General features: G+C 42.6%; 1 protein-coding gene across 13 annotated transcripts in view; it reads right to left on the bottom strand.

Annotated features, from left to right (window-relative positions):
- The window catches only part of CAST (calpastatin), a 133,286-nt gene that overhangs the window by 72,546 nt on the left and 36,618 nt on the right, over nt 1–24,122 (bottom strand). For 10 of the 13 annotated variants that reach the window (XM_055565285.1, XM_055565265.1, XM_055565270.1 and 7 more), the window contains exon 3: nt 21,340–21,411. In XM_055565285.1, the coding sequence (XP_055421260.1) occupies nt 21,340–21,411 (72 nt within the window). Of the gene's footprint in view, nt 1–718; nt 791–12,417; nt 12,565–21,339; nt 21,412–24,122 lie in introns of those variants that run through there. The other 3 variants (XM_055565287.1, XM_055565292.1, XM_055565302.1) reach the window with 3 other exon arrangements.

The following is a 24,122-nucleotide window of genomic DNA, read 5'->3' as shown; positions in this document are numbered from 1 at the left end:
TGGTATAAAGGTGACATCTACCTCATAAGATGGTAGTGAGGAATTAATGAGGGTGTGTTCATAAGGCCTGGCACATCAGAAGTTAGTAAACAAAAGTAATTTGTATCATTTTACAAATATCAATTGCCTGGGCTTCCCTCCTAACTCAGTTTGTAAAGAATCCCCCTGTAATTCGGGAGACCTGGGTTCGATCCCTGGGTTGGGAAGATCCCCTGGAGAAGGGAAAGGATCTCCACTCCAGTATTCTGGCCTGGAGATTCAGGCCATGGGGTCACAAAGAGTCAGACATGACTGAGTGACATTCACTTTCAAAAGTTCTCCTCAGTCTCAGAATGGTGAAGCAGTTCAGTGGTGACCACTGCTTTTAGAAGTCTCATATTGTTTATCCTACAGAGAAAGGGCAATATTATTTTACATGACAAAATTTTGTTTGGGTTGAAATGCATCACTTATTTATCCTAAAAGATTATGAACTCATCTGAAGAATATATGGCTACTGGTGATATGATTATTGTACAAGAATAAAAAATTCTGAGCTCTGGTGAACAGTTGCCTGAAAGCCTTTCAGCTTGGTTTTCGTAGTGCTTTCAAATTCATTCCTTAGGCACAAACCTAACAAAGAGTGAAAGAAATGAGAACTTTTTATGGACTGCTGTGTAATAAAACCAACGGCCCGTCTCAATCTCCACAGGGATGATAGGCTCAAAGTGCCTCTTACCGAAACTGAGAAGGTACCTATAAGGAAACACAGAGATGCAGCCAGTTGCTTGGTGCCTGAGAGATGAGTCTGTCACATGGCCATTCTTGTAGCTGGCTTCTCCATGAAGCATGCTCTTAATAAGAAGACTTAACTGACAGGAATTAGTACAAAGTTCCCTTCTCCAAGCTGATTTCCAAATAATGAAAATGAAAATGCAGGGTGAAATAAAGCATTGTTATAGAAAGCACGTAAGAAAAACAAATTCACAAATGTACACTAACAGCAAGCTTAATCTTTGAAAATATTTAAGAGGTAATTTTATTTAGTCAGGAGAACAGCTGTGGAGCCTGACCACTTGAGTTTGAATTCCAGCTCTGCTACCAGCTGTATGACCTTGTGCAAATTCCCTAACTGCTTTGTGCCTCAGTTTCCTCATCTGTACAGTGGGAATTATCAATACCTTCCACATTTCATCTCACTTTTCCCTAAAATTAAAAACAAAATTCAATAGAATAGGAGAATTGATTTTTAAATAGGTTTCATTTTAAATATGTAAAAAATTTGTAAAAATATGAACAGTGCTGCTTATCCTTAAGTTTAAGCAAAAGTTCTGCATTCCAACACCAGAAGGATGTTTTTCACTATGAATTTTACCTGTTTTTTTTCCTTAAATTTCCCTATATTCAGATGTGCAATTTATTCCTTCTTTACTGCCCATTAAGACATTTGAAGAAACTGTCAACAAAACTCTTCTTTGCTAATTTCAATCAGTGTACAATATACTCTTTCACAGAAGTAGGAAATTTAATCAATCAGAATTTCCACAGCATTAAGATGTTGAGCATAATATTGAGGGCATAATATCAATTTCTAGTGGTTTTCTGAATTTAGATACAAATTCCTCTCTCAGTTATTTAAACTGCCTGAATATAAACTACTGAGTCTAGGATTTTATAAGACTGGTCTACTGAAAAAGGCATTGGAATCAAATAGAACCTTGCTATCTATGTGACCCAGGGTAAATTATTTAATCTAAGCCTTAGTCTTCTCATTTTAAAAACTGTCCTAATACCCATTTACCTAGTTGCAAAATATGCAACTCTTAAGAGGATTAAATGAAATCCATAAATCACTTAGCACAGTAGTTGTTTAACAAATAATAAACAGTTGGGTTTTCTTCTTTTCATTTATTTTCCATTTATCTAGATCCTGGAGAGTTTCTCCAAACTACATACATACTGCTGGACCTAACCCCTCTCCCACAGCATTCCAGAATTATCTACAGATTATCAGAATGTCCTTTGTTAATCGTTTGTTTCCTATTGGTTGTCTCTCCACTTTAAATAGTAACCCAATCTTCAGTTCATTGGTCAGTAGAAGAATGTGGAGAAGTTATACACACAGAGAAAAGTTACGGTTTATCACTGGCTCAACTGGAAATCAACTGGGGTATTTTGCCAAGATTTTAATTGCAAATATGTAGATCAATGTTCATCACATTCAGTCTTTGGAAACTCAAGTAGAGGTGTAAGAATATGATTGTCAGAGGACTATAGAGAATGAGACAGTTCTAATTTGCCAGGCTAGGAATCCTACCACAAGAACACTATTTGAGAATAATTCAGCACCCATTACTGTAATAATTGAAAAAAATTCTTGAAACCAAGGAAGAACTCAAACTCAACAGCCAAAAGAGGGGAGCCTTTCCCTTACGATCTCTAAATATTCAACAAGGGGGTACACTGTTTCTTAATAATGTGTGGACATTTTATGGCTAAAATTTCTAACAATAATTAGCTAATGAACCAATTGAGTTAAAACTCAAGTTACAGTAGGACATCACATAGAAGATGATATAATTTTATAATATTGCTAGGGAAAAATGATCACTAGTTTTAATCATTGAAACTACGTGAAATATGCAGGAATCCATACATATTTAATTATTTTATACTAAAATTATACATAATGATTGCTGGCAATGAATGTTATATCCAGCTATGGGGCACTGTGCCAGGTCAAGCATTAACACCTTTGCTGTTTGTCTGGTTGCTGAGACATGTCTGACTCTTTGTGACCCCATGGACTGTAGCCCACCAGGCTCCACTGTCCTTTGGACTTCCCAGGCAAGAATACTGGAGTGGGTTGCCATTTCCTTCCCCAGGGGATCTTCCTGACCTAGGGACTGAATCCGTGTCTCCTGCACTGGCAGGTGGATTCTTTACCATGGGCTAATTATTAATAAAGCCCCGTGGAGGGCAGGCAAAGAGCAGCTGAGAAGCACGATCACAGGCTAAGAAAACAGGCAGCACTGCTCAGTTTTTCAGTTTCCCTCTGGACAGGACCTCTGCATAGGAGGTGTGAGTGAAGTCACAGAGCTGCCTGGCACTCGAAGAGCTCCCCAGCATGCTCGCCAGCTTGTTGAGGCACAGGCTTGCTAACTCGGAGATGTTCTTCACATGGTTCATCAAGGAGCGACAGTTTTTGGCTTTTATCTCTGGCATTTTTAATGAGACGTTCTGGACACCAGGGTTATACTTCTCTGCTTCAGGGAGGGTCTCGGAATTGGCGGTCACAGATAATTAACACCTAGCTCAGTGGTTTTGGGGCTTCCCTGGTGGCTCAGGTGGTAAAGAATCTGCCTGCAACGCAGGAGAGCTGAGTTCGATCCTTGGGTCAGAAGATACTCTGGAGAACAGAATGGCTACTCACTCCAGGATTCTTGTCTGGAGAAGTCCATGGACAGAGGAGCCTGGTGGGCTCCAGGGAGTCCATGGGGTTGCAAAGAGTCAGACACGACTGAGAGAATTCAGTTTTCAGTGTTTTTTGGCCCAGAAGCAGAACCACTGATGGGCACTGTGTGGGGAGGGGCAGGGCAGGAATGGACACTTAGAAACTTACAAAGGAGTTTGTCCAAAAGTGTAAGGCAGGCGGAAGAGAAAGGAAGGGTTACAGCCTAAAAAACTGTAAGCCCCCCAGGGGATTCTGAAACTCTTTGACATTAACAATGACTGCTTTAGGTAGTTTTAAAGGAGATGGCTTTATAGGGGGTTGGTGGAATGGCCTGTATTTTCTATTAAAACCATCTATCGTTATCCATGGGCACTTTTCTTCCGGTAACAAACTTAAGTCTCTTCCTGCTTTCATTTGGTCAAGAGAAAGGTACCAGAATTCATTAGATAACGGGTCAGATTCACAAAATTACTTTTCAAAAGTACTTTCCAGCTGGTTTTGAAATGAACTTTTCTTCCGGTAACAAACTTAAGTCTCTTCCTGCTTTCATTTGGTCAAGAGAAAGGTACCAGAATTCATTAGATAATGGGTCAGATTCACAAAATTACTTTTCAAAAGTACTTTCCAGCTGGTTTTGAAATGAAGATTTGTGGTGCTGACATGGCGAGTCTGAGTTACTAAACAGCATAGATACTCCCTAAAAAAACAGTCCTGCAATACTCCAAGAGTATCTGTCTTCTCCAGCCTCATGACCACAAACTCTGAGGACGATTGATAATTGGGATTATGCCTGTAGTGTACATCTTTCTTACACTAGAAAAATGTAGAATATAGGCTTCGCCAAGCTCAATAGCACTGTTATCTTATAGGCAGATATTCTGGCCCACTAGAGGAACTCTTAACGCTACACATATCCACACATCTAGTATACAGCTCAGTTGCAAGGATTTATTTAAGAAAAAAGTAAATTTTTTTTCTGAAAGCATTTCAGAAACATAATATTTGTCTATCTCTGTAGATCAGGATTCTAACACTCAAATGAAAATATACTTCGGGGGATGTGAATGAGTGTATCAGGCCAGAATGAAGAGGGGGTAGGAGGCTTCACGACATAATAGAATGTGCAGTTATTATCTAAAGGCTTTCAAAAATTTTAAAAACATTGCGCAGGCTTAATAAAATTAATCTGAATTCTGATTCAAGAGCCCCTTTCTGTTCTAGACACATAAATATAAAATTTAACATTAAAACATTAATTAAAGACATAAATCAAGAGATGGCGAGTATAAAAGAGAAGTTGAGAATCCTGGAAGATAAAAATTCTGGCCACAAGTTTCAGTTCCCCACTGTAGACCAAGCCCTCTGAACCTCATGCATCTTTGTAAACAAAATATTATGAAAAGAAGCATGTCCAAAAGCATATATCCCAGGACTCTGATAATGACAAGTCATGGTAATGGCATTATATTAGACAATTTTATTTGCTTTGTTAGATATAAACAGAATTTTCCTATCCCACAATAAGAAGGAAACAGAAAAGACTTATACGACTGAAAACCATACAAATAATTTTCCCTCTGCTACTCTGGCCACCCTTCATTAGTACAGCTAATGAAGAAACAATATGCAGGAGACTGAGTCTCTGGTTTCTTTGTAGGAGCAACTTTCTGCCCCAGCAACTCTATTCTGGACAACTCTGGAGGGATCAAGATCTCATTGAGGTATTTATACTGAGGAGCTCAGTCCATGACAGAGTCCAAAGAGTATGCCTGCTTACTCGCCCAGGTGCATTCTTATACCAGCTTTGAAAGTTCAGGCCCTTTCTTAGGCTCCAACAGAGGGCCACGAACATCAATCAGGTCAGTTCAGGGAGGCCACTCAGGATGGCTCAGAAGTCTCAGCTTCCTTCAGTAGAAGAGCCACAACTCTCAGCAAGATTGCACTGCACCGCTGCTCACTGACCGACTCTGGTGAGCCAACTCCCTTCTTAAAGCAGCGCTCATTCCACTTTTACAGGTTTAAGGATTTTACCTTGAAAGCTTACTGGGCCATAGATACCAGCAATGCTGACTGGGTAGGTCTGAGGTGCGACCTGGACACTCTCCATTTTTAATTAAGGATCTCAGGTGAATTTCACACAGATGCTTTCCAGACTTCATATCATGAAACACTGCATTAGAGCATTCCAAGGGGAGAGGAGGAAGTACAACCCCAGGACACAGGTCAGGAGAGTCCCAGGCCCATGGATTAGCCTGGGATTATCCCACTAGACTGCCTTCTCTATTTAAGAAACAAGAACTTCTCTCCTCTGAGGAGACCCTGCTGCTAAAACACAGCCCTGCGCAATTAAGGAAGCCCTGCTTCGGTTACAGTCAACTTCCCCATTGCTTAGTATAACTAGTCCATTTGCAGGACTCCCTGGGAAACTCCTTACGTTCCAGAACTCGGATGATGATGATGACGAGCCACGGAATCATCACCACTCACACACATCTTAGCCATTATAATCAGTATGTACCATGGGACCTAGAGAACTGAGGATAATTATGTTTTGGCAATATCTAAACCTGTTTACCAAAGCTAACTTGACTAATCAGTAAAAGCAGACCCAAATCTTCTTTCCAACATATAAGAAATCCTCCCAAATAAAACTGATTGTTAGGGTTTTCTAAGTGTTGCAAAGGCATCTAAGGGAAAATAAACAAACACTTTCAACAAAAGAGACCAAAGGCACCTTTGTAACTAAGATGCGCCAATTACTGCTAGCGAAGGAATCAATAAAAATGATAAAGGGTGAGCAGGTGAGCATCTGAACTTCTTCCTTGTTTTGCTAAGGATATGTATCCACCACGTGGCAGCTGGGAAACATGAAATATTCAATCAGAAACAAAATGGAGAGAATGTGCCCTTGGAGGTAAGTGTCTGGAATGCAGGGGCAGGTTATCCTGTTGGTGAGCTTGTCTGGCCTCCCTGCATCTCAGCTTGGGTTGTGAAGCAACAGGAAGATGAACAGGACGACCTGTCACCCTCAAAGCTGGTTTGGCAGACAGACAGCTCTGACTCAGGCAGCTATGGAGTCTCCAGTTGATCTGTGCACTGTGCAGGACAAATGGAAATCTCAGGTTGTCATTGCCATCTGATGGGAATCCTGTCTGCAGGGGACAGTTGTCAAGAACATCTCACGAGAGAGCCCTAAAATGAATCCAAACTCTCAGCCCCACATAACAGCATACGGAAAAGTATGCGACAGGAGATCAGAGTAACTCTGCTGGGAGTCAGGGGCAAGTCTGGAAAGATGGATCAAGAAAATAATGACTGAGGCGAGCCAATGCTTGGGAAGTTGGATGTATTCAGATCTCTGAAGAGTCCGGCCTTGAACTGACTGGTTACAGATCTTCTTTAAGGGACTCATTTTACTAATGTTTATTCCCAGAAAAACAGGCCCATCTTAACCTCATCCCCCTTCCCTCAAACTTGCACTGCTTCACAGCACCTTGACAGCAATGCTTTTTAGCACTTTTTACATTGTGTTTTTATATTTGTTATATGGGCCATACTTCACGTCTGTATCCTCTGCACCATGACTGGCCATTGTAGAAGTTAAACAAAAAGAGTTCATTATGGATCTTTTTTGATTACCTAATCTTTAGCTAATGGACAAACAGATGTTAAGCTGTAAATGCTCATAAAGCGTAGAGAACAAAAACGAATATTGTTGTACCTTTTCTGCCTACCTAGGGTAAAGCTCTACACTACTGCAACACTATCTTAGGGCTCTGTTCAAACTGAAAGAAAAAAAAATCTTCTTTTTCAATTCAACAAACATTTATTGAGCAGTTACTATGCGGAAGGCAGCACGGAAGATGCAGTGGTGATCCAAAGATGTGGATCTTGTGTTGAAAGGGCTCACAGTAGAATAAAAAGCTGGTATTCTAAGAAAAGTAACCATAGCCAAATGAGACGATATAGTCAAATGAGACTTCAGTGTGCATTAACTTCACCCACTACAACTCATTTTTTAGGAAGTATTTTATGGAGAGCTGTTAAACACGTCCTGAGAAACAACACAGTGCAGTGGTTAAAAGATCAGGCTCTTACTCTCTTAATCTGGAAAGTGGGCATGATAAAGGTATCTTCCTCCTCCCTTTCTCATCATCAGATCATGTAAAGTGCTCGACATATGCCTAGAATACAGTAATTGTCAGTAAGTGTAGTTATAACTATTAATGCTGATTTTTTTTTTTTTTTGCTGTTTAGTCACTAAGTTGTGTCTGACTCTTTTGTGACCCCATGGACTGTAGCCCACCAGGCTTCTCCGTCCATGGGATTCTCCAGGCAAGAATATTGGAGTGGGTTGCCATTTCCTTCTCCAGGGGATCTTTCCAACCCCGAGATAGAACCCACGTCTTCTGCTTGGCAGGCAGAAGCTTAACCACTGAGCCAATACGCTGATCTAATACAGATTGTGTTGATCTGTTCTTTTTCTGAAACCTATTAAAGTCACTTGCTAATAATTTATTATTATTGCCTAATGTGAACAGGAGGGCACAAGGCTAACAATGTCACTTTAGCAATAGGATTACACATAGCCTCCACCCAAATCTCCAAGGTTCAAATATATGTATGGACTTGCTCAGAAGTCAACCTGTCTTAAGAGATGCAGTAAAAGACCCTTAAAGATTGGAAACAATCAGATCAGATCAGATCAGTCGCTCAGTCGTGTCCGACACTTTGCGACCCCATGAATCGCAGCACGCCAGGCCTCCCTGTCCATCACCAACTCCCGGAGTTCACTCAGACTCATGTTCATCGAGTCAGTAATGCCATCCAGCCATCTCATCCTCTGTCGTCCCCTTCTCCTCTTGCCCCCAATCCCTCCCAGCATCAGAGTCTTTTCCAATGAGTCAACTCGTCACATGAGGTGGCCAAAGTACTGGAGTTTCAGCTTTAGCATCATTCCTTCTAAAGAAATCCCAGGGCTGATCTCCTTCAGAATGGACTGGTTGGATCTCCTTGCAGTCCAAGGGACTCTCAAGAGTCTTCTCCAACACCACAGTTCAAAAGCATCAATTTTTTGGCACTCAGCCTTCTTCACAGTCCAACTCTCACATCCACACATGACCACAGGAAAAACCATAGCCTTGACTAGATGAACCTTTGTTGGCAAAGTAATGTCTCTGCTTTTGAATATGCTATCTAGGTTGATCATAACTTTCCTTCCAAGGAGTAAGTGTCTTTTAATTTCATGGCTGCAGTCACCATCTGCGGTGATTTTGGAGCCCAAAACAATAAAGTCTGACACTGTTTCCACTGTTTCCCCATCTATTTCCCATGAAGTCATGGGACCAGATGCCATGATCTTCGTTTTCTGAATGTCGAGCTTTAAGCCAACTTTTTCACTCTCCACTTTCACCTTCATCAAGAGGCTTTTGAGTTCCTCTTCACTTTCTGCCATAAGGGTGGTGTCATCTGCATATCTGAGGTGATTGATATTTCTCCCGGCAATCTTGATTCCAGCTTGTGCTTCTTCCAGTCCAGCGTTTCTCATGATGTACTCTGCATATAAGGTAAATAAACAGGGTGACAATATACAGCCTTGACGAACTCCTTTTCCTATTTGGAACCAGTCTGTTGTTCCATGTCCAGTTCTAACTGTTGCTTCCTGACCTGCATACAAATTTCTCAAGAGACAGATCAGGTGGTCTGGTATTCCCATCTCTTTCAGAATTTTCCACAGTTTATTGTGATCCACACAGTCAAAGGCTTTGGCATAGTCAATAAAGCAGAAATAGATGTTTTTCTGGAACTCTCTTGCTTTTTCCATGATCCAGAGGATGTTGGCAATTTGATCTCTGGTTCCTCTGCCTTTTCTAAAATCAGCTTGAGCATCAGGAAGTTCACGGTTCACATATTGCTGAAGCCTGGCTTGGAGAATTTTGAGCATTACTTTACTAGCGTGTGAGATGAGTGCAATTGTGTGGTAGTTTGAGCATTCTTTGGCATTGCCTTTCTTTGGGATTGGAATGAAAACTGACCTTTTCCAGTCCTGTGGCCACTGCTGAGTTTTCCAAATTTGCTGGCATATTGAGTGCAGCACTTTCACAGCATCATCTTTCAGGATTTGGAATAGCTCAACTGGAATTCTATCACCTCCACTAGCTTTGCTCGTAGTGATGCTTTCTAAGGCCCACTTGATTTCACATTCCAGGATGTCTGGCTCTAGGTCAGTGATCACACCATTGTGATTATCTGGGTCGTGAAGATCTTTTTTGTACAGTTCTTCTGTGTATTCTTGCCACCTCTTCTTAATATCTTGTGCTTCTGTTAGGTCCATACTATTTCTGTCCTTTATCGAGCCCATCTTTGCATGAAATGTTCCTTTGGTAGCTCTGATTTTCTTGAAGAGATCTCTAGTCTTTCCCATTCTGTTGTTGTCCTCTATTTCTTTGCTTGATCGCTGAAGAAGGCTTTCTTATCTCTTCTTGCTATTCTTTGGAACTCTGCATTCAGATGTTTATATCTTTCCTTTTCTCCTTTGCTTTTCACTTCTCTTCTTTTCACAGCTATTTGTAAGGCCTTCCCAGACAGCCATTTTGCTTTTTTGCATTTCTTTTCCATGGGGACTGTCTTGATCCCTGTCTCCTGTACAATGTCACGAACCTCATTCCATAGCTCATCAGGCACTCTATCCATCAGATCTAGGCCCTTAAATCTATTTCTCACTTCCACTGTATAATCATAAGGGATTTGATTTAGGTCATACCTGAATGGTCTAGTGGTTTTCCCTACTTTCTTCAATGGGACTGAGTAATTATATTTATGGCTTTCCATAAAAATAGTGTATCGACTGATCTTAACCATGGCAGGGGGTGGGGGTCAGCACCCAATGAACGGGTATTTTAAAATGTGTGCATGACAGCATTTTTGTCATGCTCTGGCATTTAGTGGGAACAAGAGAGCCCCGCCCAATTAAGAACTGTCAACCCAAATGCCATTAGTACTCTGTTGAGAAACACTGGGTAACTGACATTTTTTAGTTAAAAGCTATTCACAGAGAAAAAAAATAAAACACAACTGTTTGTGAAGACCCACTGTACTTTCCCAGTATGAAGATTATTAATTCAATATACAAAAAACTACAGGATAAAATAGCTCCTTCTTATGAGGCCAGACACACTGATGCTAAAACACATATCCCAGATTCAAATAGTCTCCAAAATGAGGGCACTGTGAGGTAAAGAGAAGAGACAAAGATATCTATGTACACAAGAGAACATAGGTTGTGGGCTTTTTATTTAAATAGGACTGAATGATTAAGTGGTTCATATTGTGAGAAAAGTAAATATTTCCAGCTAAGAAGTAGTGATGCCTTACAGATACTTGTTATTATAAACAATGAATAGGAACACAAATATTTGGCTGACTTTATGAACTGAATTCAAATTAACTTCCCATGTTTTCCTAAATCTTTTTCAAATGATCAGTTTACTTGTTCTCTTTTAAATCTTCATTGGTGAGAGAAGAATTATACTCAGCCAGTTCATGGACAATCAGGAAACCTAACTGACCACTAATAAACTCTCTCCGCACTGAGAATCTTCTCTCAAAGCATGAGAACTGATACAGACAATGTTTATACTTGAAGGCACTGCTTCGTAAACATGTCAGGCAGTCTGCAAAGTTCACTTTAAAAACAAAAACAAAAACAAAAAACAGTCATCAAGAGTTCTTGCTGCCTGTACCAGGATTCCCGCTCTATCCTCACTGCTATTGGCCAGCTACCCCTTCTCCAAGTCGGCATATGTAGCCTTGGCTAGTCTAGCATGATTTTGCTAAATGTCACTCTTCTGTTTTAATCTTACACAGGCAGCAATCTCCTCCCCACCGCATTCCCAGCAATAAATATCCTTTAGATACTGAAAATCAGCATGCAAGAATTAAATTCAGTTTCCACAAACAACATGTCAGGAAGAGGCACTCTTCATTAGAAAATAAACTTGCCAGCTTTAAACAGCAGGTGCCACTCCTTACTGACCCTCCCTGCAATGCAGAGGTTTTCCCTCTAGAAAACATCTCATATAACAGGAAATTTCCAGAACTGCCGATTAGGCAGTCCCATTCCTCTGTTGTAGGTACAGGTGGATTCCCCAGGGGACTAGTCAGAGGTCCCAAGGTCCCACCCTTGGAGGACGCTTCTTAAACTCTCAGCCTCCTTTTCTCAAGCTGTAAAATGGAAATAAAGAACCAGCCCGGTATGCATTTATAACTGAGGCACCAGACCACGCCAACAGCGCAGAAGACACTGTCAAATCTCCACAAAAACATGTTGCATTCTTGAAAGACAGGTACAAAGCACTGCTCTTTGTGATGTCATCCGACCACAGCCTCAGGTTGTGTTCAAGGAAACAGAACCAAAACAAGTCACAACACCGGCCACGCCACACCCAGCATGTTATCAGGTACACTCAGAGGTTCAGTTCAGTTCATTTCAGTCGCTCAGTCGTGTCCGACTCTTTGCGACCCCATGAATCGCAGCACGCCAGGCCTCCCTGTCCATCACCAACTCCCAGAGAGGTTACACACAGTGAAGTCATTCTCTAAAACGGAGGTCACCACGGCGGAGGGGGCAGGGCGCGGGAAGAAGACGGGGTCTAATCCTAAAGATCACAGGGCCAAACCGAATCCACAGAGCTGCTGCTCTTTCTTTTTTGTCTTTCAGCATTTTTTCCAGGTCACACAAATCCCTGGTTTTGGAACCCTACCCTGTACGATCACCAGATTCATTTCCAGTCCAGCAGCCAGCCACTGCGGCACCGACAGGGAGGAGGGGTCGGCAAGTAACACAAGGGAGCTTAGAACCCACTGGAAGGAGATGGATCTTAAAGGTCAAGGGACTGGTCGGGGAGCACGTCCAGTCGCTGGGAGCCCGCCGGCCCGGGAAGCCGCCGCAGCCTCGAGGACAAGCGGCCGAAATCAGTACTCACTCTGCGTCCGGCTTCGGGGCCCCGGAGGCTTCAGCCGGGCTTGCGGGACGTTTGCATTACCGATTGCGCTCGGCCCCCGCGGTTTCAGTTTGCAGCCGCAGCGGAGCGCGCTGAGAGGGACGCGGCGGGGCGGTCCCGGGACGCGCGACGCAGGCCGCTCCCCGCCCTCCTCTGCCCGCCCCGGGCAGCACCGCCCCCGGAGCCCCGCGGTTCGTGGAGGGGGCGATGCGCGCTCTGACTGAGGGGCTGGCATCCCCCGGGCTGGCTAACAAACCAACGCGAGGCAGGTCACCCGCTGATGGCAGAGGTCTACCGCTCCAAGGCTGTCTCTGTGCAAACACACGCCCCCACATGTCGCTTTTTAGACTACGGAGTAAATTAACATTTTATATCCCATAACAGATTTTGCTTTCTAAAGAGTGGTTTAACAGAACCAAAATTCTACTGAATTACTGTACATTATACATTATGACTAAACATTTCAAAATAAGAATGGATTTTAAGCTACTGAATAAAATAAGAATGCATGAATTCATACTGCCATAAATAAATGTGTTTATACATATACTCAGCCAATTCATGGGCAATCAAAAAATTTAATCGACCACTAATAAATCCCTCTCCGCCCTGAGAATCTTCTCTCAAAGCATGCAAACTGAAACGCAGACAACGTTGGCCAGCTACCCCTTCTGTTGGCCAGCTACCCCTTCTCCATCAGTTGGGAGATGCAGCCTTGGCTAGCCTGGAATGCTTTTGCTAAATGTCACTATTCTGTTTTAATCTTACACAGGTAGCAATCTCTCCCCGACGTATTCCCACCAATAAATATCCTTTAGATACTGAGGGGAGATAAGGAAATGCTTTTCCTTATGGAAGAATACACTTACACTTGAAGTTGCTCAGTCGTGTCCGACTTTTTGCGACCCCATAGATTGTAGCCTGCCAGGCTCCTCCATCCATGGGATTTTCCAGGCAAGAGTACTGGAGTGGGGTGCCATGTCCTTCTCCAGAGGATCTTTCCGACCCAGGGATTGAACCTGGGTCTTCCACATTGGAGGCAGACGCTTTACCGTCTGAGCCACCTGGGAAGTCAATAGAATGCTAACTAATAAATATAAAATAAGTGCCTGGGGTTAGGGAAAACACTTATAAAATTTTAAAGAAATATGAGAAGCCAGTTTTCCCTAAAGCCATAAATCAGTTACAATAAAGGCTCTAGACAGGGAGCTGGGGGTATGAGTGGAGGAGGTAGTGGCAGCGGGTGGTTAAGGACCAGAAATTCAGGCCTCACTAGTGACAGCTGAGCAGCGACTCAGTCCATGTCCAGCCAAGGCAGAGGTGACGGCCAGCAGGCATTCAGAAGAGTGCTCATCTGGGCAGGCTGGTACCCACATCCACCCAGCAATCAAAGCAGGCGGGGTCCCACTGACTTCTGCAAGGTGTTCCCCACAGCCACCTTATTATCATTTTTCATTTACTTCTGTTAAATAAAGGTGGTGAAAGAAAAGCTAATATGCTATAATTCCCTGAGGAGAAGACCCCGTCCTCATAATTCTTCTAGGTGAAAATGTAGCTTAAATTCCTTTTTGGTTCATGGTCAGTATTTTCTGTGCTTTTTTGTTTCTTAACCTCAGCTTATCTTAACCTCAGCTTATCAGTGACATTTCAAACAACCAACATGACTTACTTGGGCCTGCTTCTCAAGAGGGATGAGCCCTGAGTCCCACAGCTCCAGGGGTGTAGGCAGCATATCTCTGTCAACGAGGGTGAGTATATCTGAGCTCTTCAAGGGTACAGATTACTAATTACATGGTTATGAAATAAAACTTCCAAAGATGCTTATCCTGCAGGACAGGTAGAAAGGGCCTCTTCTCCCTGGAGATGACGAGGGACAGTATTGCTCCCAGATAAGCTGTGTCTATTCCAGTCCCTCTTCTAGTCCTTTCTTCCAGTGTGGCCCCCACATCGCCTGCATCTGAAAAACTGGAGGGTATTTATCAAATAGAGAAAATCCTGGGCCTTACCCCCTTATGAGGAATCAGGTTTTTGTGTCTTGGAACCTGAGAATCTGCATTTTAACCTGATTATCTCTGTTAGATACTCTGATTCCCTGATCAGTTTAGGTAATCTAAGTGAAGTCGCTCAGTCGTGTCCGACTCTTTGCTACCCCGTGGACTGTAGCCCAACAAGCTCCTCCATCCATGGGATTCTCCAGGCTAGAATACTGGAGTGGATTGCCATCTAAGATACAAGTAATCTAAATTACCCACATTCAGCACAATTCAGCATCTCTGCAGCTCAAAATGCAGTTGCCAAACCACCAGCAGCAACTGGGAGCTTGTTAGAAAAGCAGAAAGAATCTCAGTCTCACCACAGACTTCCTGAGTCAGAATCTGCATTTTAATAAAAACCTCACTGACTGAATATGCACATTAAAATGATACTGCTCTGCATCTTGTTTCCCAAACCTTGGTTATTTGTGTATGTGTGTTATCGTCGTTCAGTCATGTCCAACTCATTGCAATCCCACAAACTGTAGCCCACCAGGTTCCTCTGTCCATGGGGTCCTCCAAGCAAGAACACTGGAGTGGGCTACCATTCCCTTCTCCAAGGGATTTTCCCAACCCATGGATTGAACCTGGGTCTCCTGCATTGCAGACAGACTCTTTACTGTCTAAGCCACTATTTTTTTTTAATCTGGCATAACTATATTTACTTAAAATTTTAAAAACCGATTTACATTTTAACCATATCTAGCCTTGGCTTCCCTGGTGGCTCAGACGGTAAAGAGTCTACCTGCAGTGCGGGAGACCCGGGTTTGATCCCTCAGTTGGGAAGATCCCTTGGAGAAGGAAATGGCAACCCACTCCACTATTCTTGCCTGGAAAATCCCATGGATGGAGGAGGCTGGTAGGTTACAGTCCGTGGGGTCTCAGAGTCAGACACGACTGAGCAACTTCACTTAGCCTTGTTTTAAGCAAAACTATCCAAGAGATCACAAGCTGGAATCAAGATTGCCGGGAGAAATATCACTAACCTCAGATATGCAGATGACACCACCCTTATGGCAGAAAGTGAAGAGGAACTCAAAAGCCTCTTGATGAAAGTGAGAGTGGAGAGTGAAAAAGTTGGCTTAAAACTCAACATTCAGAAAACGAAGATCATGGCATCTTGTCCCATCACTTCATGGGAAATAGATGGGGAAACAGTGGAAACAGTGTCAGACTTTATTTTTTGGGGCTCCAAAATCACTGCAGATGGTGATTGTAGCCGTGAAATTAAAAGACGCTTACTCCTTGGAAGGAAAGTTATGATCAACCTAGATAGCATATTGAAAAGCAGAAATATTACTTTGCCAACAAAGATCCATCTAGTCAAGGCTATAGTTTTTCCAGTGGTCATGTATGGATGTGAGAGTTGGACTATGAAGAAAGCTGAGCGCCGAAGAATTGATGCTTTTGAACTGTGGCATTGGAGAAGACTCTTGAGAGTCCCTTGGACTGCAAGGAGATCCAACCAGTCCATCCTAAAGGAGATCAGTCCTGGGATTTCTTTGGAAGGAATGATGCTAAAGCTGAAACTCCAGTACTTTGGCCACCTCATGCGAAGAGTTGACTCATTGGAAAAGGTCCTGATGCTGGGAGGGATTGGGGGCAGGAGGAGAAGGGGACGACAGAGGATGAGATGGCTGGATGGCATCACTGACTCGATGGACATGAGTTTGAGAGAACTCCGGGAGTTGGTGATGGACAGGGAGGCCTGGCGTGCTGTGATTCATGGGGTCGCAAAGAGTCGGACACAACTGAGCAACTAAACTGAACTGAACTGATCCAAGAGATCATGAGTTTGGAAGTTCTACTTTACTTTTTCTAGAACACTGAAACACATGCAGAACTATTGAAATAAAAATGATTGCTTACTTAACAACATAGAGAATCATCTCACCCACCACATGTGGTCCAAAGGTTCTGTGGGTGAGGCTGACACTGAACCCTGGGATGCCTGAGCGTTTGGTGTCAGCTGAACGTTGAGTGTCCTGAGCAACCCACAGGATGCTGAGTTTATTCCCTGCCCCCTGCCCCTTATTCACATTATGCATGAGAAAAGTAGGGCTGTGCTGCCAAAGTTAACAGGTATTTATGGCAGAATCAGGACCAAAAGCACAGAAGGAATTTTCTGGTGCACAGAGATCCTGCACAGATCTTCTCCCCTCCAACTGGGAGCAAAGCTGTGTGCCCTCTTCGATTTAAAAGGTCTGCTGCTGCTGCTAAGTCGCTTCAGTCATGTCCGACTCTATGCGACCCCATAGACGGCAGCCTACAAGGCTCCTCCGTCCCTGGGACTCTCCAGGCAAGAACACTGGAGTGGGTTGCCATTTCCTTCTCCAAAGCACGAAAGTGAAGTCACTCAGTCGTGTCCGACTCTTAGCGACCCCATGGACTGCAGCCCACCAGGCTCCTCTGTCCATGGGATTTTCCAGGCAAGAGTACTGGAGTGGGCTGCCATTGCCTTCTCCATGTTGCTAAATAACCTGTTGTTTGTTGTTGCTTAGTCACTCAGTCATATCTGACTCTTTTGTGACCCCATGGACAGTGGCCCAGCCAACCAGCTCCTCTGTCCATGGGACTTTTCCTGCCAAGAATACTGGAGTGGTAACCAGCGGTTTTTCCTCCAGTTCAATTAGGCAGTTCTCCTGTTTTCCTTTCCATAGTAAATAGCTGGCAGCTGGCAATACATTTGAAAATCCTCATTACTGAAAGTCACTCAGTCGTGTCTGACTCTTTATGACCACAGTCCATGGAATTCTCCAGGCCAGAATACTGCAGATTCTTTACCAGCTGAGCCACCAGGGAAGCCCATTCAACACAGTAAGAGCCTTCCCAGCCCCAGATTCCTCTGCAGCAGGGTTAAGGCACGTGACCCGCACTGGCCAATCAGCTGTGCTTCACACGAGTGAGCCCGGAAATGAGCCGAGTGGAGGCGCCGCCCACTGGTAGGTCTGAGTAGAAGGCCTTCCAGCCTTCAAGGTTGGCAGTGTCCAAGTTCCCGGCTTCCAGGCCTAAACGTGATAGGTGCTGAGCTGCAGTGGCGGCGAGGAGGAGCTGCCACAGAGAGGCAGGGTGTTGTTCCCGGCTGTGAAACAGATTCTTTCTGCTGGAGCCTTTTGGATTTCTCTAGGAGCTACCTGCTAGCCCTTAAGAATCCCTCTAGCATGAAGTCATCAGAGTGGGTTCCAATGGGAACTGATAACTTTACCCAGCACATCTTATAGCCACAGTTTTCCGCAGAGATGTTCTTAATGCAAGCTCAACCTCGCTTTCCTCACCAGAGTTAGTTGGTGGTTACAATAGAAGTTGCCTGAGACTCTTTTAGTAAAATACAACTGCATGACTGATTATGGATCCCAGCTATTTATTTAGTAAGTCTAATTTCTATAGCCTCATTAGACCTCATTATTAATTTATAAAAATTCAATTTTAAGCACTGCTGCTACTGCTAAGTCACTTCAGTCGTGTCCAACTCTGTGTGACCCCACAGAGGTTAGCCCATCAGGCTCCTCCATTCCTGGGATTCTCCAGGCAAGAACACTGGAGTGGGTTGCCATTTCCTTCTCCAATGCATGAAAGTGAACAGTGAAAGTGAGGTAGCTCAGTCGTGTCTGACTCTTAGCGACCCCATGGACTGCAATCTACCAGGCTCCTCCATCCATGGGATTTTCCAAGCAAGAGTACTGGAGTGGGGTGCCATCGCCTTCTCCAATTTTAAGCACTAAACACCTTAAAATAATGATTTTGAATTAGAAATATCTATGCCACTTAAGTATTTTGGATCCTCCAAACCCAGGACTGTATGGCAGAAGTGATATTATTTGTACACATAATTACTGATTTTGTAAGAATTCTCATAAAACATGTCTGCAATACATGGTAACCAGTCTCTAATATACAGCTATATACAGCTCGCTGCTGCTGCTGCTGCTGCTGCTGCTAGGCCGCTTCAGTCGTGTCTGACTCTGTGCGACCCCATAGACGGCAGTCCACCAGGCTCCGCCGTCACTGGGATTCTCCAGGCAAGAACACTGGAGTGGGTTGCCATTTCCTTCTCCAATGCATGAAAGTGAAAAGTGAAAGTGAAGTGGCTCATTCGTGTCCTACTCTTTGCAACCCCATGGACTGCAGCCTACTAGGCTCCTCAGTCCATGGGATTTTCCAGGCAAGAGTACTGGAGTGGGGTGCCATTGCCATACTGAATTTTTAATACAGACTAAGTTTTTCTTTGGAAGGAATGATGCTAAAGCTGAAACTCCAGTACTTTGGCCACCTCATGCGAAGAGTTGACTCATTGGAAAAGACTCTGATGCTGGGAGGGATTGGGGGCAGGAGGAGAAGGGGACGACAGAGGATGAGATGGCTGGATGGCATCACTTACTCGATGGACGTGAGTCTGAGTGAACTCCGGGAGTTGGTGATGGACAGGGAGGCCTGGCGTGCTGCGATTCATGGGGTCGCAAAGAGTCGGACACGACTGAGCGACTGAACTGAACTGAACTGAACTGAAGTTTTTCTTAATAATTGTAAAATTGTCACTTACTTTAACTTTTGAGTTGAATGTGTCTAGAATCAAGAAAACCAGAACTAATTCTCACTACCAATTATATCTACTATTGTCATGTTATGTGTCGGGAGAATATCATTTGCCTGTATGTTGTGATAATTTATTGTGTAATAAAAGGCTTCAAGGGGTCACAAATGCTATTAAATGATGCATGGGAATGGTCATTTTTAAGAGATGATGATACTGAGGACTTTCAATCTGGTATCAAAAGACAAAGTTAAAAAACTAAGAAAGTATATATATATATAAAATGTATATGTATGCACATATATAAGTATATATATTATGCACATATATAAGTATATATAAGTATATATATATATATATATATTTCTCATACTCTGTAAGGGTTAAAGATATAAAAAGGAAGGAATGAAGAATTAAATCCTGGAAAAAACAATATTCAGGAAATTGGTGAAGGAACTCCAGTCAGGAAACCACAGTGATAAAGAACAATAGAAGAATGGGATGGGAGAAGCCAAGGAGAGAATTACAAGTCTGCCAGTAAATACTAAATCAGTCACTGTGTGGCTAAATGTCTCTGCCTCCTAGCTACACTCCCTCCCACAGCTTCCTGAGGCAGGGGCAAGGTTTGAGGAGAATTGCCAAATTCTTTACAAGAATTCTACCTAGAAATGAGTGGATGATACTCCTGGGTAGAAAAAAGATGTAAAAGGGACTGCTTCTTACCACTAAATTCAAGGAGGGGGTGGGCAGGAAATAAAGGAAACAAAACAAAAATACCTAAGTGTGATTTTCCACAATGTACTGACCCTCCAAGAGTTTGAATGAATGAAATGAATAAAGGCCCTTCCCAGGCAGGAGATCTGGACAATGTACTGAAACTCCAAGAGTTTAGGTAATGACAACTCTAGAAACCATTTACAAATGATTCACTAAAAATCTCCTGAGATTGAGGTCTGGCTAATGAAGCTTTGGCCACCTGATGCAAAGAACCAGTCTTTTCACTGGAAAAGACCCTGATGCTGGGAAAGATTGAAGGCCAGGGGAGAAGGGGACAGCAGAGGATTAGATGTTTGGATGGCATCACCAACTCGATGGACGTGAGTTTGAGTAAACTCCGGGAGTTGGTGATGGACAGGGAGGCCTGGCATGCTGCAGTCCATGGGGTCACAAAGAGCGGACACGACTGAAAGACTGAACTAATGAAGCTTCAAATTTTTAGAGGCATAATTTAAGTGCAAGTTAAATAAAAGTCATAATATTACAAAAGATAGGACATGTCTAGAAAATATATTTTAGTTGGAGACCTCCAAACAAGAGAGTATGAGGACTAACAAGGGCAATGGCAGCAGAGATACCCTGGCCCAGCCTCCTCTCATGTCTCAGCTGGGTTTTAGTTTGGGTACTTAGAAGGGGTTTGGACAGCAGCTGAGGCTCCAGGAGGCTCTAAAATATGAACTCTTCACCAAGCAAGCAACATACATGAATGAGGAAGTCCACAGCCCTCCACAGGAGAGCTACCAGTTTCAATGGAAAAAAAAATGCTTATTTTCAATAGTCATATAGGCAATCCTGAAACAGGTTAAGGTTTGGATAATCCTGGACATACTGGAAGATCACCAGCTGAAGTGGAAGGAGCATAGATAGCTTTTACTATATATATTGAAAACTATTAGCTTAAATTGGAGTTACAGCTTATCTTGAAAGATGAAATTTCAGTGGTTTTTATAAGCTGCAAAACTTGGTAGTGTTATATTGCCAAAGAAGGCTTGGTCAGATTTTAAAAGGTCCAGGATCTTTTGTGAACTGGAAGCCTGGATTTGAACCCTACCTCCATCTTACTGGCTTTGTGATCTTGTCAAGGTTACTTAACCTCTCTGACCCCAGGTTTCCTCGAGTATAGAGGAATAATAATTATAAGGTTGTGACAGGTTACATAAGATAATTACACAGCACATTTAGCAAGAGCCTGCTATGCTTAATACTCATAAAGAAAATTTGAATTATTTTCTGAAGAAATGAAAAAACTATATTTCTACTCATAATATGTGCAAAAATCAAATATTATTTATAAACATTTAAAATAATGATTAATATTTTTGGACGCTTACTATTAGATGCCAGTAAGAATAATAACACAAATGTCTTTATTAGGTCTTAAATCATCAAGTCCTTATTAAGAAATGTCATGCCTGTTGCTTTGTACCTCCCCCACCTGCCCAGAAATGATACTTTGTTCGATTTTCAGTGACATATTTGACATGTCTGTTTTCCCTACAAGTCCCACCCACTAGTGATACATCTGTAAAGTAGGTGTCTTTTCATGTCCAGGAAATGACTGACCTTGGTGACTGGGGCTTTTTCACCAGCCTGAGTTCTGGAGAGCTGACTGCTCCCAAGGCTTGTTGCTTTTTTCTGAAAAAAAAAAAAAAAAAAAAAAAAAAGAAAATATTAGCTTCGATGGGGGAAGATACCTTAACAGTGTGGTCAAGCGCAAATTTTTCTATCAATACAAATATCTTTTCAAGCAAAATTCAGACTAATATACTCAATGCTAAGCACACAAAAAGTGAAACAAGTTTTTAATTTGTTATATCGTAGCCTGAAGACTATATAAATATTAAAAAGAAAGAGTGCATTGAGTAAATTGCAGTTGTTCAATAGTCAATGGTTTTGGAAAACTGCCGAACTCCTCACATGGCAGGTGCCATTTTCCACTGCCATGCATTCCCAGAACAGCATCACTCACTGGGGCAGGGTGCGTTCTTTCTCTCTTACCCTGAGCGCTGCAGAGCAGGCGTTAGCACAGTCTGCAGAGGGTGACTCAGCAGCAAGGATCAAAGATGCAAGCCTATGTCTAAGAAACTTATCTTAGGGAAATAATAGTACAAGAGCAAAAGCCTTTTTTTCTTCACAGATATTCATCACAGTATTCTGACTTCAAAAAGCAAAAAACAATATAGGTAATAATGAATGTTTATTGAGTCCTTTATTACCTATACTGTTTTTTGCTTTTTGAAGTTAGAATACAATGATGCATAATAATGAATGTTTATTGAGTTCTTGGGCTTCCCTGATAGTTCAGTTGGTAAAGAATCCGCCTACAATGCAGGAGACCCCGGTTCGATTCCTGGGTCAGGAAGATCCGCTGGAGAAGGGATAGACTACCCGCCTCAGTATTCTTGGGCTTCCCTTGTGGCTCAGCCAGTAAAGAATCCGCATGCAATGTGGGAGACCTAGGTTCGATTCCTGGGCTAGGAAGATCCCCTGGAGAAGGGAAAGGCTACCCACTCCATAAGGGCTTCCCTGATAGCTCAGTTGGTAAAGAATCTGCCTGCAATGCAGGAGAACCCAGTTCAATTTCTGGGCTGGGAAGATCCCTGGAGAAGGGAAAGGCTACCCACTCCAGTATTCTGGCCTGGAGATTCCATGGACTGTATAGTCCATGGGCCCTCAAAGAGTCAGACACAACTGAGCGACTTTCACTTCATTTTCACTGCACATTGAGTTCTTACTCAATGTGTATCAGGTAATTGTTCCATCAGAATAATTAAATTATAGATAATAATAAAATAATGCTCTAATAATACATTACAGTACTATTGTAAGTGCTCTTAAGCATCATCATGTGTAACGTGTATACCATCATATAACATGTATAACATGATAAATATGTAACATGTATCATGTGTAACAAGTTACTTAATCTTAAAATTACACAATATAAAGCTGTTACTATTGTTATCCCCATTTTATGGGTAAGGAGATGGAGGAATGGGGTGAGTATATAACTTGGCCGTGGTCACAGCTCGTAAAAAGCAAAATGTCTATTGCCTCCCACATAAGAGGTCATGCTATGAACAGCTACAGGATGAAATGTCATGTGGTTGTTTAAAGATCATGTTTAGAAGAACACTGCATTAAATGAAAATACTTAACTTATATTTTACATAAAGAAAAGTCACATTATAAAGTAACATGCATAGTATGATCTCTGAAGTTCATGTGGGGTTATTTTCTGATAGTGGGGTTAAGAGTTCTTTTTTTTTTTTTGTATTTTCTTATATAACTACTTGGAGAAGGCAATGGCACCCCACTCTAGTACTCTTGCCTGGAAAATTCCATGGACAGAGGAGCCTGGTGGGCTGCAGTCCATGGGGTCGCTAAGAGTCAGACACGACTGAGCGACTTCACTTTCACTTTTTACTTTCATGCATTGGAGAAGGAAATGGCAACCCACTCCAGTGTTCTTGCCTGGAGAATCCCAGGGACGGGGGAGCCTGGTGGGCTGCCGTCTATGGGGTCGTACAGAGTTGGACACGACTGAAGCGGCTTAGCAGCGGCAGTGGCATATAACTACTTAAGTGACAAATGGATAATAAACAAGGGGGGAAGATAAAATATACAGTTGCTTTCTCCATAAGGACTTGATATCTTGTATCTTTTACTTATGAATTTTACTTATGTATTTCAGAGAAGCAAGTATATAAAGTTTATAATGCAACATGGCGAGATTATGATCCAGTATCTATAAAACATGAAGCATGTACTATAAGCATTGAATACATAGGAGGGGTTATCATGCCAATTAGGTGATTATAACACCATAAAGAGTTACATTTCCACTTACACACAACTTTGGACACTTTTTGAAAAATATATAATTGAGAAGAATTTGGTTGAATTCTTTAACATTTAGAAGATATTCAGCAAAATTTATATTACTTAATTTTGTGAAACTGTCTGCCACAATTTGAGCTGAAGTTTGAGCTGAAGCCTTGTTTCCCTTCAGGGCAAATACTGTCTTAGCAAGTAGAAAAGATGAAACTCAGCTTGCTGTCCTCAAAGTCCAATGGTCATGTGTGCACTGGTTGGCCATTCTCAGAGCCCTGCAGGGTGCCCACTGAATCAACAGGGTGGACACGTTTTAATGGGTGTCTGAGGGTCTTCAGAGGCCTCTGCAGGGGCCCCAGGCTCCAGAGTATCACCTGTAAACTAAATAGTCTCTCCCAAGCATTCATGCACTACCATCAACCAGAGGAAGAAAAAAATCCTAGATAAATGTGATAGAAATTAAAGAGGGCTTCCCTGGTGGCTCAGATGGTAAAGAATCTGCCTGCAATGCA

The sequence above is a fragment of the Bubalus kerabau genome, chromosome 1, assembly GCF_029407905.1.
Source record: "Bubalus kerabau isolate K-KA32 ecotype Philippines breed swamp buffalo chromosome 1, PCC_UOA_SB_1v2, whole genome shotgun sequence".
Lineage (NCBI taxonomy): Eukaryota > Metazoa > Chordata > Mammalia > Artiodactyla > Bovidae > Bubalus > Bubalus kerabau.
Note: the sequence above shows the minus strand (reverse complement) of the source record. Positions and strands in the feature narration are given on the sequence as shown.